The sequence below is a fragment of the Dendropsophus ebraccatus genome, chromosome 6 (assembly GCF_027789765.1).
Source record: "Dendropsophus ebraccatus isolate aDenEbr1 chromosome 6, aDenEbr1.pat, whole genome shotgun sequence".
Classification (NCBI taxonomy): domain Eukaryota; kingdom Metazoa; phylum Chordata; class Amphibia; order Anura; family Hylidae; genus Dendropsophus; species Dendropsophus ebraccatus.
This window is the reverse complement of record NC_091459.1, coordinates 23,118,552-23,131,699: the sequence shown is the minus strand read 5'-3', so window position 1 is coordinate 23,131,699 and position 13,148 is coordinate 23,118,552. Positions and strand designations below refer to the sequence as shown.

The 13,148-nt window shown below is 42.1% G+C and overlaps 1 protein-coding gene across 4 annotated transcripts in view; it reads left to right on the top strand.

Annotated features, from left to right (window-relative positions):
* PHIP (pleckstrin homology domain interacting protein) overlaps window positions 1-13,148 on the top strand; it is a 75,219-nt gene that overhangs the window by 30,749 nt on the left and 31,322 nt on the right. For all 4 annotated transcript variants that reach the window (XM_069974669.1, XM_069974668.1, XM_069974666.1 and 1 more), the window contains exons 5-15: window positions 1,028-1,178; window positions 1,266-1,364; window positions 4,987-5,147; window positions 6,241-6,462; window positions 7,804-7,904; window positions 8,402-8,472; window positions 9,224-9,324; window positions 9,883-9,923; window positions 10,997-11,095; window positions 11,230-11,377; window positions 12,748-12,882. In XM_069974669.1, coding sequence (XP_069830770.1) covers window positions 1,028-1,178; window positions 1,266-1,364; window positions 4,987-5,147; window positions 6,241-6,462; window positions 7,804-7,904; window positions 8,402-8,472; window positions 9,224-9,324; window positions 9,883-9,923; window positions 10,997-11,095; window positions 11,230-11,377; window positions 12,748-12,882 — 1,329 coding nt within the window. The remainder of the gene's footprint in view (window positions 1-1,027; window positions 1,179-1,265; window positions 1,365-4,986; window positions 5,148-6,240; window positions 6,463-7,803; window positions 7,905-8,401; window positions 8,473-9,223; window positions 9,325-9,882; window positions 9,924-10,996; window positions 11,096-11,229; window positions 11,378-12,747; window positions 12,883-13,148) is intronic.

The window sequence follows — 13,148 nt, the reverse complement described above, 5'->3', positions numbered from 1 at the left end:
CCTATTTTCCGGAACGGACACCCTTCCGGAAAAATCCGGAAGGGTGTCCGTGTCTAATGTTAGCCTATGAGTCCGGAAATCCGGACAGATTTTCCGGACGTGTGAAGGGGGCCTAAGGAAGGCGGCCAAGGTGGGCCCATTTCTTAAAAATGGTTCAAAACATATCCATGTATTATAGCAATAAAACATACCTCCCATCCACACCTGATTGACAGCTCTGTGCAGGGAAGCCATTCATGCAGGAGGCATTATGGGTGAGATTTATCAAACCTGGTGTAAAGTGAAACTGGCTCAGTTGCCCCTAGTAACCAATCAGATTCCACCTTTCATTTTCCAAAGACTCTTTGATAACTGAAAGGTGGAATCTGATTGGTTGCTAGGGGCAACTGAGCCAGTCTCACATTACACCATGTTTGATAAATCTCCCCCTATACGTTTGCCAAACCTAGTTGGGTTGTGGTTGTCCTTGAAACAGAAGGTCCCTTTTTATTTTTCTTCACATTGATCTGTTTTGAAATAAGACAAAAACACAGTAACACTTCAGCTCCATGACATACTACTTCTGAGAAAATCACAGGTCAAGCTTTTTGCAGCACTGTGCACACTTTGTTTTTCTAACGCACATCAGTTTTGAATTCGCTGCTGGAATGTGTTTCTGAGCACCTGTTCTCCCCGTTCCGTCATGTAGCGGCCGTTATTTCAGAACAACGGTCTTTGTTTTAAAATAACAGCAATCATTTGTCATTAAATGAAAACTATCCACTCAATTTCAACAGTGTGTAAACACATAGCCTTTCTGTGTTTTCAATCCACTCCTGGTTTTGGTTGCAAAAATACTGTGTGTGTGTGTGAACATTGCCTAAAGATGCATTCTTTATAGCTGTCTCTCTGCACAGCATACAGAATAGCCCTCTGCCATTAAAACCTTTTTTTTTTCCCTCTTCATTCACAAAACCACATAGGCAGCAGTCATCATTTAAACAAAACTCTTATTAAGATGTTTGGTTTTTTTTTCTCTTTCTCCTAGGTAAAATATTACAGGCACTTGGCACCTGACCATTTACTACAAGTATGTCAAAGAGTAGGACCACTCCTCGAAAACGAGATTCCTCAAAGCGTTCCTGGAGTCCTAACACTATTGGGAGCTGGCCGGCAGTCTCTCCTGCGCACAAACAAAAGTATGACGGCACTGTAGATCCTTCATGCTCTATGGAATTAAATATATGTTTCTTAGTGATATCATCTTACTATCTGTTCTTCCACAGGCTGCAAACATGTTGTATGGAAGGGCTCCGCTCTCGCAGCTTTACACTGCGGAAGGCCTCCAGAGTCGCCGATAAATTATGGAAGCCCACCAAACCTAGGTGAGTGTATGGGGAAAAAAGCACGCCGCTTCACAGCAGTTATAGCTTGTGTGTCAGTCACGTTGTAAGAATGTTATTTAAAAGGGGTACCCTAAGTATCATAATTGATGGGGTGTCTGTGGTTGAACTTCACTGATCAGATACTGGACACCTATCTAGTGTGTTTTAATTAGGTGAAAATTCTTTAAAGGGGATCTGCATTGATGTGTGTGCTAGTGGAACATAGAAGCTTTTCAGATTGAGGTATAGTTTTATGGGAAAAAAATTAATTAGAACTTGTAACCTCCTAACTCATCATCACAAGCAATTGACTAAGGGTCCTATTACACGAATCAATTTCTACCGATTAACGACTAATGATAAACGATCGCAAACTATATTGTTTATCGTTAACCTAAAATCGTTCACCATATTACACAGAACGATGGTTGTTAGTAGGGCTGGGCGATAATGGCCTAAATCAATATCGCGGTTTATCGTACATGTCGTCGCGGTAACAATAAATTAACCAATAATTATGACACGCCCCTTTTAAAAGCCACACCCCTTTTGAAAACCCTATTTTCCAATGGTAATACAAATGTGAATTTATTCCATAAAACGACGTTCAGCAAACTTCACAAGTAATACACAATGTTTTGGCATCTCCTACGGCATTTTCAAGTGGCACTTGAAAATAGCATAGGAGACGCCAAAACGTCATATATTACTTGTGAAGTTTGCTGCACATTGTGATATGGAATAAATTCACGTTTTCACATTTGTATTACCATCGGAGTGCTGCAGAGTATTTTTTTACTAGCTGACTTGGTCCAAGGTCCGGGATTCGTCTGCTGGCACCCACAGTTTGTTTAGTGTGCTGCCTATCTATCTATCTATCTATCTATCTATCTATCTATCTATACAGTGTATATATATATATATATATATATATATATATATATATAAAATTTATATTTATCATATATAGACAGATAGATAGGACTCCTATCTATCTATTATCTACCTGTCTCCTATCTATCTATCTATCTATCTCCTGTCTGTCTGTCTGTGTGTGTGTGTGTGTGTGTGTGTGTGTGTGCGTGTGCGCTGGATAGATAGATAATAGATAGGAGAGAGATAGATAATAAATAGGAGAGAGATAGATGGATGGATAGATAGATAGATGATAGATAAATAACAGATAGGAGATGGATAGATAGGAGATGGATAGATAGGAGATGGATAGATAGGAGATGGATAGATAGGAGATGGATAGATAGGAGATGGATAGATAGATAGATAGATCTATCTCCTTCTATCTATCTCTCTCCTATCTAATATCTGCCCCCAGTCACAAGCTGTTCTGGACCCCTTCCAGAGCCGCCCGGAAGCAGCAGCAGCGCTGAGCACACAGCACGCCTGTGCGCAGCCTGTCCAATCTCCAGCATTCCTCTTCAGGAAGACTAACTGAGGGGAGCAGAGCATGCAGCCGCAGGGTGAGGAGGAGGAGGAGGGAGGGGGGAAATACCGCAGATACCGTCCTGGCAGAGTTGAGGTCGGTTAACCGACGCCAGTGACTGTATCGGTATTTTGACGGTATACCGCCCAGCCCTAGTTGTTAGTTAAGATTGTTACTACGATAGTTATTGTGATCGTTACTTTGATTGTTTCCTCCTTCTGATCCCAGCAAAACAATGAACAATGTGCAATTACACTTAACGATTAGTGAACAAATGCGGAACTTGAGCGAACGAACGTGGAATTACAGCGAACGATTAATGATAATTTTAGGTTCCGATCTAAGGCAACTATCAACGACATACAAACGCTTTTCCAATAGTTGCTTGCAATTACACAGAACGATTACCGTGTAAATTCGAACGATATAACAATTTTTTGCATGATAATCGCCCCTTGTAATAGGGCTCTAACATTACATTATGTTGGTGCTGAGTCAGACTTTTATTAGCAGAGGCACTAAGGGTGCCTTTACACAGAGATTTATCTGACAGTTTTTTGAAGCCAAAGCCAGGAACAGACTATAAACAGAGAATAAGTCATGTAGGAAAGACTGAGACTTCTCCTATTTTCAAATCCATTCCTGGAATTGTCTTCAAAAAAATCTGTTAGATAAATCTCTCTGTGTAAAGGCCTCCCACTGCAGAAGTTTTAACCCCCCCCCCCCCCCCCCCCCCCAAATAAAATCACGTTGCAGGAATGCCAAACAGACAGCCAACAGGTGCGGCACCTGTCATTTGGACATTTAATTGCTTGAGTCATTTAAAATATAGTATAACATAGTAGTAGACCCCTGCTGTGTATGGAACGGGTTCAGCTGCTGAGACCTCTCCACACCAGGGGTTTAAAAAGTACAAATTGTTCTGTGAACAAACAAGCCCTTGCTATGGCTATTAAAGTGCAAGGATGAAAAAAGATAACTTGGCTTGGTCCCTAAAGCGTACCTGTCATTGTGAATTAGCAGCACACACACTGCCCCTTAATCTCCACTCTAAATGTTATGGTTGCAGTTGATGGAATTATAATGGAACCTATGGAACTTCTGATAGATGTGATTGCCGGAAGTTCCATAGGCTCCATTATAATTCCATGTAACATTAGTATTGAGACCAGAGATGAATGGATAGAGTGCATGCTGCTAAACGCTTCTGCTCTTTCATTGTAGTGATCGGTCCCCACTAATGGCTATAAATATAGTTATTTTATGTCTGTCATAAAAATATGCACACAACTATACTATGAGGCCCCGTTCACACCACGAAATCGGCGCAGAGATTCCTGGTGTCTGCTCCCCGGGCCTCTCCGCTCAAAGATTTGACATGTCAATTCTTTGAGCGGAGAGGCGCACGTATGATTCAGAACTTGCCAATTTATAGATGTGAACTTGGCCTTATTGTCCAGAATAGCCACATATTATTTAGATTCTTGTGCTCCTTTCAATGTTCATTGATATTCTGTCACAGAAAACTTAGCGTCACTGTCGTGTGTTTTTTTTTTTTTTTTTTTTTTTGCAGAAATCAATAGTACAGGTGATTTTAAGAAACTTTGTAATTGGGTTTATTAGGCAAATATACCATTATCTGCATTCAAAAAGACTTTCCCCAGGTCCCCCCTCCCTCCCCTCCTCTCTCTCATCCACTGCTCAATATCAGGAAATCACAACTCTTTTTTTTACATAAGTCGAGCCCTGTGTAACCTATGGAGAGGGGAGGGGGGAGGAGGGAGATTGGTCACCAGCAGAGAAAGGGAGCTGTGTGAAAGCCATATTCAGAGGTCAGAGAGGTCAGTGCTGACTTCAGAGGAGATAGCCCGGTGATGTAAGTGTAAATTAACTCTTTGTTGTCCTGTTTTGGTACCTCATCTCCCTCCACCCCTCCCCACTCCATAGAAAACCATGAAGACAGAGGGAGAGCTTCAAACTGCTTTTTCATGATAAAAATGCATTTTTCGGCTAATAAATCAAATTACAAAGTTTCCTAATCGCCTGTACTATTTATTTCTGAAAAAAAGTGACACTTTAATTTAAAATTTTTCTGTTTACTTTTTTTTTTATTACAGTTTTCTTTACAATTTTAATTTGGTATTTCCTATTGCCATACTAATAATGGAATTGTTCTTACAGCAAGTACACTATTTGCAAGGAAGCTAAATGGAAAATACAAGTTTCAGTCACTGGTGCCGACTCCTGTCTATCAGCACATGAAAATGCACAAGCGGATTCTAGGTCACCTTTCCTCAGTTTACTGTGTAACATTTGATCGGACGGGTAGACGGATATTTACAGTAAGTCAGGGTTAAATTTTTTTAAATACTACTATGAATTTAGTTTGGGCTGAGCTTGCAGCACTGACCTGTTTCTGTTTCCAAAAAAAAGTAGAGTTGCTTTCTAGTAGTTCTCAGTACATAGATCAGTCATGTCAAACTCTGGCCCGTGGTGTCATTACTTTTGGCCCGCCACACTTTTCCATTGCTGTGTTAAATTTGGCCCTCCTGATGTTGCAGCAGATTATAATATGGGTGGTCCGGATGGCTGCTCAGACCGCCCATGTTATAATCTCGTAGGCCGCAGCCTACTATATAAGAGACTATATTAGGGACTGGCTTCTATATAAGACACTATTGGGAGGACTGGCTACTTAATAAGACTATTGGAGAGGGCTGGCTACTATATAAGAGACTATGGGAGAGGGCTGGCTAATATATGAGACTATGGGGGAGGGCTGTCTAATATATGAGACTATGGGGAGGGCTGGCTACTATATAAGAGACTATGGGGAGGGCTGGCTACTATATAAGAGACTATGGGGAGGGCTGGCTACTATATAAGAGACTATGGGGGAGGGTTGTCTACTATATTGGGCACTATTGGGAGGGCTGGCTACTATGTAAGACACTTGAGAGGGGGGCTACTATATAAGACATATTGGGGGCTGGCTACTATATGGGACGCTATCAGGGGGCTTGCTACTATATTGGGCACTATTAGGTGTGCTGGCTGCTATATGGGTCACTATTGGGAGGGATGGCTCATATGTGGGGCTCTAATAGTAGGCCAGGCTAGTATGTGGGGCACTATTGGGGGGGGGGGCACTACATGGGGCACAATTATGGGATTACCTACTGCTTGAGGAATATAATGGGTAACTACTATGTGGGGAAAATTACTTTAGGATAGGCAGTGCCAGAAATGCCACATGCACTTTTCATTAAATATCAAGGTTGGCCCATGACTTTGTCCAATTTTTTTATTTTGGCCCACTGTGTATTTGATTTTGACACCACTGGTCTAGATCTTTTACTTTGCATGAGGCACCAGTGGGGAGACAGTACGCTATGTCCAGTTCTGTATAGGGAAACATTTTCTTGTATGTTGCAGGGCTCTGATGACTGCCTTGTTAAAATATGGGCTACAGATGATGGTCGTCTTCTTGCCACACTACGAGGACATGCAGCCGAAATATCCGACATGGCTGTGAACTATGAAAATACAATGATTGCTGCTGGTAGCTGTGACAAAATGATCAGAATATGGTGTTTGAGGACATGTGCACCGCTGGCTATACTACAGGGTCACAGCGCATCCATCACATCACTACAGGTAATATGTTACTGGTGAGAGGACAGTCATGGTGTCAACAATAGTTATGACTCCTCTGTGACCAAGGTCATTGATGCCGGGATGTCGGGGTCAAATTAATGCAATGTTCCATAGCGCTTTTATTTTCCCCCCCTACAGGGCTGGTTGGGGTGTCATTTTTTGCGCCATGATCTTTAAAGGGGTTGTCCAGCAAAAATCTTCTTTCAAATTAACTGGTGTCGGAAAGTTATATAGATTTGTAATTTACTTCTACTAAAAAATCTCAAGTCTTCCCATACTTATTAGCTGCTGCATGTCCTGCAGGAAATGTTTTATTTTCAGTCTGACACAGTGCTCTCTGCTGACATCTCTGGCCAAGACAGGAACTCCGTCTCGGTTTTCTATAAATCCCCAAAGAAAACCTCTCGCTCTGGACAGTTCCTGTCTCAGCCAGAAATGTCAGCAGAGAGCACAGTGTGAAAATAAAACAATATTTCCTGCAGAACATACAGGAGCTAATAAGTATGGGAAATCTTGAGATATTTCTAGAGCACACTACATTCCAATTTGATTTTGCTAGATCCCACGTGACCACTCTCTTCTTTGACTGCTCCTTGTTGTTAGATATGTCAACTTCATTAAAAATGTGATTTGGGGGGGGGGGGGGGGGGGAGTATATTGGTGTAAGCATTCCTGTTGTTTTTTTTTTCTTTGCGTTTACGCCGTTTATTATATTTTTTTTAATGTGACAATTCCACATGCTACCATATGTTAATTTTTTTTTTACATATTTTTATAATGGGCAAGGAGGTACTTTCAATGTTTTTTTTTTTTGGGGGGGGGGGGGGTTTATAAGGGTTTTTTCAATACTTCTAAAAGCCTTTTTTTTATTTTTTTTTTACACTTTTATGTTTAGCATGCAATCATTAGATTGTGTATACTAAAGAACGCTATGCCATAGCATAGATGAGTACGATTGGCGATCTCTACATAGTCTCTGCTCTCAAGCAGACTCTATCTAAAGAACGACAATCCGACAGGATGGTGGCTTACCCCCACCCGTCGGCATTGCTGCGGAGGTCCCGATCAGTCAGTGACAGTGCTTAACCTGCCACTGACTTCGTTAAACACCACAATCGCTACAGATCACAGCGTTTAAGGGGTTAATGACAGGCAGCTGCAGGATCGCAGCTGCCTGTCATTATCCTCTCCTCCAGACACACTCATGTGTACGGGGCCGCTCACACTGCAGTAGACTCACGCACACTCACACAATGACGCAAGTTGGCTCTGTTCACTGTGTAGTGGCTGTGTCTGGATACTGTAGCTCATCTGTTTATTTTATTTTTTAAAATTTTTCAGTTCTCACCCTTGTGCAGTGGGTCTAAGAGGTACCTCTCTTCAACTGGAGCAGATGGAACGATTTGCTTCTGGCTTTGGGATGCAGGGACCCTGAAATTTAAGTAAGTGTTCTCTAAAACTTCATTAGGTTTATTTTAATTTGTCCTGATCAGTTTGCACTAAAAGTGAAGTGTGCAGCACGATTGTGTCTTCACTACTGTGTTAGGAGATCACTATACTTACATTATAAAGTCCCAAGTAAGCAAAGATGTTCCCTGGGTGCAAAACGGAGCAAATATTCTTCATTGAACTGTCCCGTCATTATAAAGATAATTTTATTTTAATTATCTTATTTTAATTAGTCTTAATAAATATAATGAAAGAAGAATCTAACCTGCTGATATGTCGCTATAGGACATGGGGCTCTGAGGATGGAGGTAAGTTTCTTACCTTCATCCTCTGTGCTGTTACCGGGCTATTAGGAGTTTAATCCTCATACTAATTAGGTTACCAGCCCTAATGCATTGATCTGACCCGCTGAATACTTCTAACCTGCTGATAGTTTCCCTTTAATGATTATATATTTACATATATATATATATTTTTTTCCCTCTTCTAGCCCTCGACCTACGAAGTACACAGAGCGCCCCCGCCCTGGAGTTCAGATGATTTGTTCTTCATTTAGCTCTGGTAACCCCTTCCCCCCCTTTTTTTTTTTTTTTTTTTTATTTCTAAGTGCATACTTTTATATTTGCAGTGTTTTTCTTTTGGGGTTTTAGGTATTTTGGCTTTAATATAACAAAACATTCTTTACTAAAAATTAAATGGTTTCTTTTATATTCCCATAGTGCAAGAGTACACAACCTTTTCTGGTCTAAAGGCCACTGCCTGGGTTTTCTTTGGAGTGACAAACCTATTGGACATTTGGCCCCGTTCACACTGAGCAAGAATGGTGGAATTCCGCGGCTCAGTGTGGATGAGAGGGCGCGTGCTCCTTCGCTGCTGCGAAGTGACATGTCATGTTGAGAAGATTCTATCAGTAGTCATTCGTCACTAATTGCTAGCCCATTTTTTAGGGCCAATTATTGGGAACAATAGTCCCAGCAAACACTCACTTGGCCGTTAATAGGCCGGTGTAAAAAGGCCTTAAGGCTGGTTTAACACAAGTTTAAAGATGCAGTTTTATTTTTGCAAATCGTAACTTGATTGCAGATCTACTGTAAACTGTGGATACAGGTCATCAGACTGGCCTTAGTCGTATTACGTTAGCGGTTATGGAAATCCTTCTCATAATCTGATAAACATAGAGGGACTAAAGTTGAGCTCTGTAATGTGTTTCATGTTCTGTAGGCAGAAAAAAAATCTCTTTACAGGTTGACTTTATTTCTGTTTAAAACAAAATTGCTTATTTTTTATTGATTTATGTTTCTTATGCTTTTAGGCGGAATGTTCCTTGCCACTGGGAGTACTGACCATATCATTAGGGTTTATTACTTTGGGTCTGGTCAGCCTGAAAAGTTATCTGAACTTGAGTTTCACACAGTGAGTATTTGTAGCTTGGAACCTGAGCGTATACATCTATAATCCATTTTAGCATTTCTCTTCTTATTATCTTATCTTAGGATAGCTAGTTATCACAGGCAGGTTTACATTCAGTTGTTGTAGTTTTTTATTAAAACACTTCCCTCGTGACCCTTGTTTAGTCCTTAAACATATTTGTCATGTCCCCCCTTTCTCTTCTTTCCTCCAGACTATACAGATTTAGATCCTTAAGTTTTTCCTGATTTGTTTTATGCCTCACTCCCTCCACCATTTTTGTAGCCTGTCTTTGGACCCGCTCTATTTTATTAGTTTCTTTTTGTAGGTGAGGTCTCCAGAACTGGACACAGTATTCCAGATGTGATGTCCCCAGAGCTCTATACAGCGGGATCCCAATCCCCCTGTTCCTACTGGCTATACCTCTAGCTATATAGCCCAGCATACCATTATTTATATATACACACACACTGGCATACCATTAGCTTTCCCCACCGCCTGATTGCACTGGTGACTCATTTTTATTATAACTGCATACATTTTACAAATTTTCTTTTTGTCTAGGATAAAGTGGACAGCATTCAGTTTTCAAACAACAGTAGTCGGTAAGTAGTGGATATGGGTAATTATACAGTAAGTTTGTTGGATATTAATGATCTGAATGCCCGAAGAACCTGCTGATATGCCTCACAAGCTGTTTACCTTGCCACTCGATCACTGTTGATAACTTTTTTTTTTTTTTTTCTTTTTTCCTTCTCTTCATTTTGAAGCAATTCCCTAATTGTCCCTATGCTAATTAGGGGCTTAGGAGCATTTGGGGTGTTGCACTGTGACCCGGAGCACCCGCTCGTCCTGCCCAGCCTGCCCCTTCCTGTCCCCTCTCGTCCACTATACATATTCATATATGCACAGTGGCCTCTTTACCACTCATGTGCAGATAAGGTGTCCCGTTGTGCGGTAAAGAGGCCACTATGAATATATGAATATGCATAGTGGGTGGGACGAGTGGGTGCTACGGGCCATAGTGCGACGCCCCAAATGCTCCTAAGCCCTTAATTAGCATAGGGGCTGTTGGAATCGCTTCAAAATTCGGAGGAAAAGAAAAGAGTTAACAGCAGCGATCAGGTGGCAAGGTAAACAGCTTGTGGGGCATATTAGCAGGTTCTTTGGGCAGAAACTGCTGTAAATATTGCATAAATCTTTAAACTTATGAACTGTTATGACTTACAAATCTTTGTAGTTTACTTAGAAAACATGGTTATATTTGTCCCAGGTCTTGTTTACATTTGTTACTGGGTCCTTCATTTATATGTTAAATGGTACCTACAGGATACCTTCGCCAAACTCTGACAGACACACAGTCCGCTCCTAAAACTGCATGAGGCTCCATGTGGATTGCTATACACTTACAATAGTCTATCACCCCTCCGGCTTTTCCATACACTGCCCGATTTAGGAGCGGACTACGTACCTGTCAGAGTTTGGAGAAGGTGTGCTGCCTTGCTGCCTGCTACCTTGTCCATAGGCATAGTGCTGCACGCCATGCTAATCTTCCCATCAAGTCTGATAGAATTGCAGAGGAGGCTCCAAATGAAGTCTTGGATATAACTTAGTTAAAAGCTTATGTAGTTTAGTTTTTCCTGCAGAGTCTTTAATAACTTATTTTATTTCTTAACAGATTTGTAAGTGGAAGTCGCGATGGGACTGCTCGCATTTGGCAATTTAAGAAAAGGGAGTGGAGAAGCATTTTGCTAGATATGGCTACTCGCCCCTCCGGGTAAGTTTGGATAATGGTTTTGTTTAAAAATTAGACAAATAAGAACATTTTCATTAAATTACATTGCCATGTATGCAGGCATGGTCTCATCAATTTAACTTACTGACACTTTTCCCCCTTCTTCTCTGGAACAGTACTCAAGGTGTAGAAGACAAGGTCACAAAGCTAAAAGTGACGATGGTGGCTTGGGATCGTCACGACACGTGTGTAATCACTGCAGTCAATAACATGACTTTAAAAGTCTGGAACTCGTACACTGGACAGCTCATCCATATCCTCATGGTAACAAGTTAAACTATGAATTATAAACTTGACAGTTTCAGTAAAAAAAACACTTCCAGTATAAAATTGGAAGTTAAAGGGGTATTCCTACTTCAAATATTGGCCCGTATCCACAGTCAATATTCGAAAGCCCCTTAGAGAATGAATGTGCACTCCACTCATTTTGAGGGGGACCAATTGGTTGAACATCCCTTGATCAGCTTGTAATCCCTTATCCTGTTAGGGTTTAACTATTTGATACAGGAATAACCCTTTAAAGACCATGTACACATTTGCACAGATTTTTTTTTTTATTTAGTTCAGATTTTTTTTTTTATAGTTATCTTTTACTGCTTACCTTACACAGTGCCATACATTTAGTAGTGGCTGTTCATGGTATTGCAGCTCATTCCATTAAAGTAAATAGATTGGTGAGAGGTTACGAACTGCAGGCACGATTTTTAGCACACAACCAATCTGATAATCATGGCCTATCCTAGTGAGAGGCCATCAGTATCCAAAAAAAACACCTTAAGGGTACAAACCCACTTGCCGGATCTGCAGCGAGTCCTCTGTACATCCCTGCTGCGAGTTTGTCCCCAGCCCGCCCCGTTAACCCCCCCGGCCGCCGGAGCATATACTTTACCTGATCCCGGCTCTGGCTTGCTTCGGCGGTTCCCGGTGTCTTCAGCAAGCCAGAGCCGGGATCAGGTAAAGTATATGCTCGCTCCAGCCGCCCGCAGCCCCGGCCGCCCGATCGCCCTCCTGCAGCCCCTACCTCCTCCCACCCCCGCAGCCCCGGCCTCCCCCCTGCAGACCTGGCCGCCCGATCGCCCGCAGCCCTGACATCGCCCACATATCGGAGCTTTGTGTGTGTGTGTGTGTGTGTGTGTGTGTGTGTGTGTGTGTGTGTGTGTGTGTGTGTGTGTGTGTGTGTGGGGGGGGGGGTGTTGGACACCGATCAGGTGGCCGGGGCTGTGGGGGAAGGGGGGGGGGGGGGTGATCAGGCGGCTGGGGCTGCGGGTGGGCGGCTGGAGCGAGCATATACTTTACCTGATCCCGGCTCCGGCATGCTGAAGACACCGGGAGCCGCCGAAGCAAGCCTGAGCCGGGATCAGGTAAAGTATATGCTTCGGCGGACGGGGGGTTAACGGGGCGGTCTTGGGACAAACTCGCAGCAGGGATGTACATCCCTGCTGTGATTTTGTCTGCCATTGAAAGAATAGGGCCGGGATCCGCAGCGAGAGGACTCGCTGCGGATCCGGCAAGTGGGTTTGTAGCCTAAAATGATCATAAAGCTCAGCAACACAAAATTTTGTAAACACTGTTTTGTTTGTTCTCAGTTTTATTTTCACTTATTAAAGTGGTTTATTATACCAAATGTTTTTTAGGGTCACGAGGATGAAGTTTTTGTGCTGGAGTCTCATCCATTTGATCCACGAGTGTTGTTTTCGGCAGGCCATGATGGCAATGTCATAGTTTGGGATCTAGCTCGTGGGGTCAAGATCCGGTCTTACTTTAACATGGTAAGCCAATACCTACTTATTGACTCGGTGCAGTTTAATGTTTCTACTTCCTGAGAATACTGACAGAATTAATAATCCTCTATTGCTTCTATATGTTTGACATTTGTATTTCTGGTTTATATGACATGCTCGGCCTCTGTTGCACACAATAGGACACTCTTAAAAGAATGGCATATATTACACAAGTCACATCGCTGAGGGTAGTTGGTGAAGCTAAAAGGCACAGACTACCTAATACATTGGTACAGCTCTGACTGCTAAAAAAT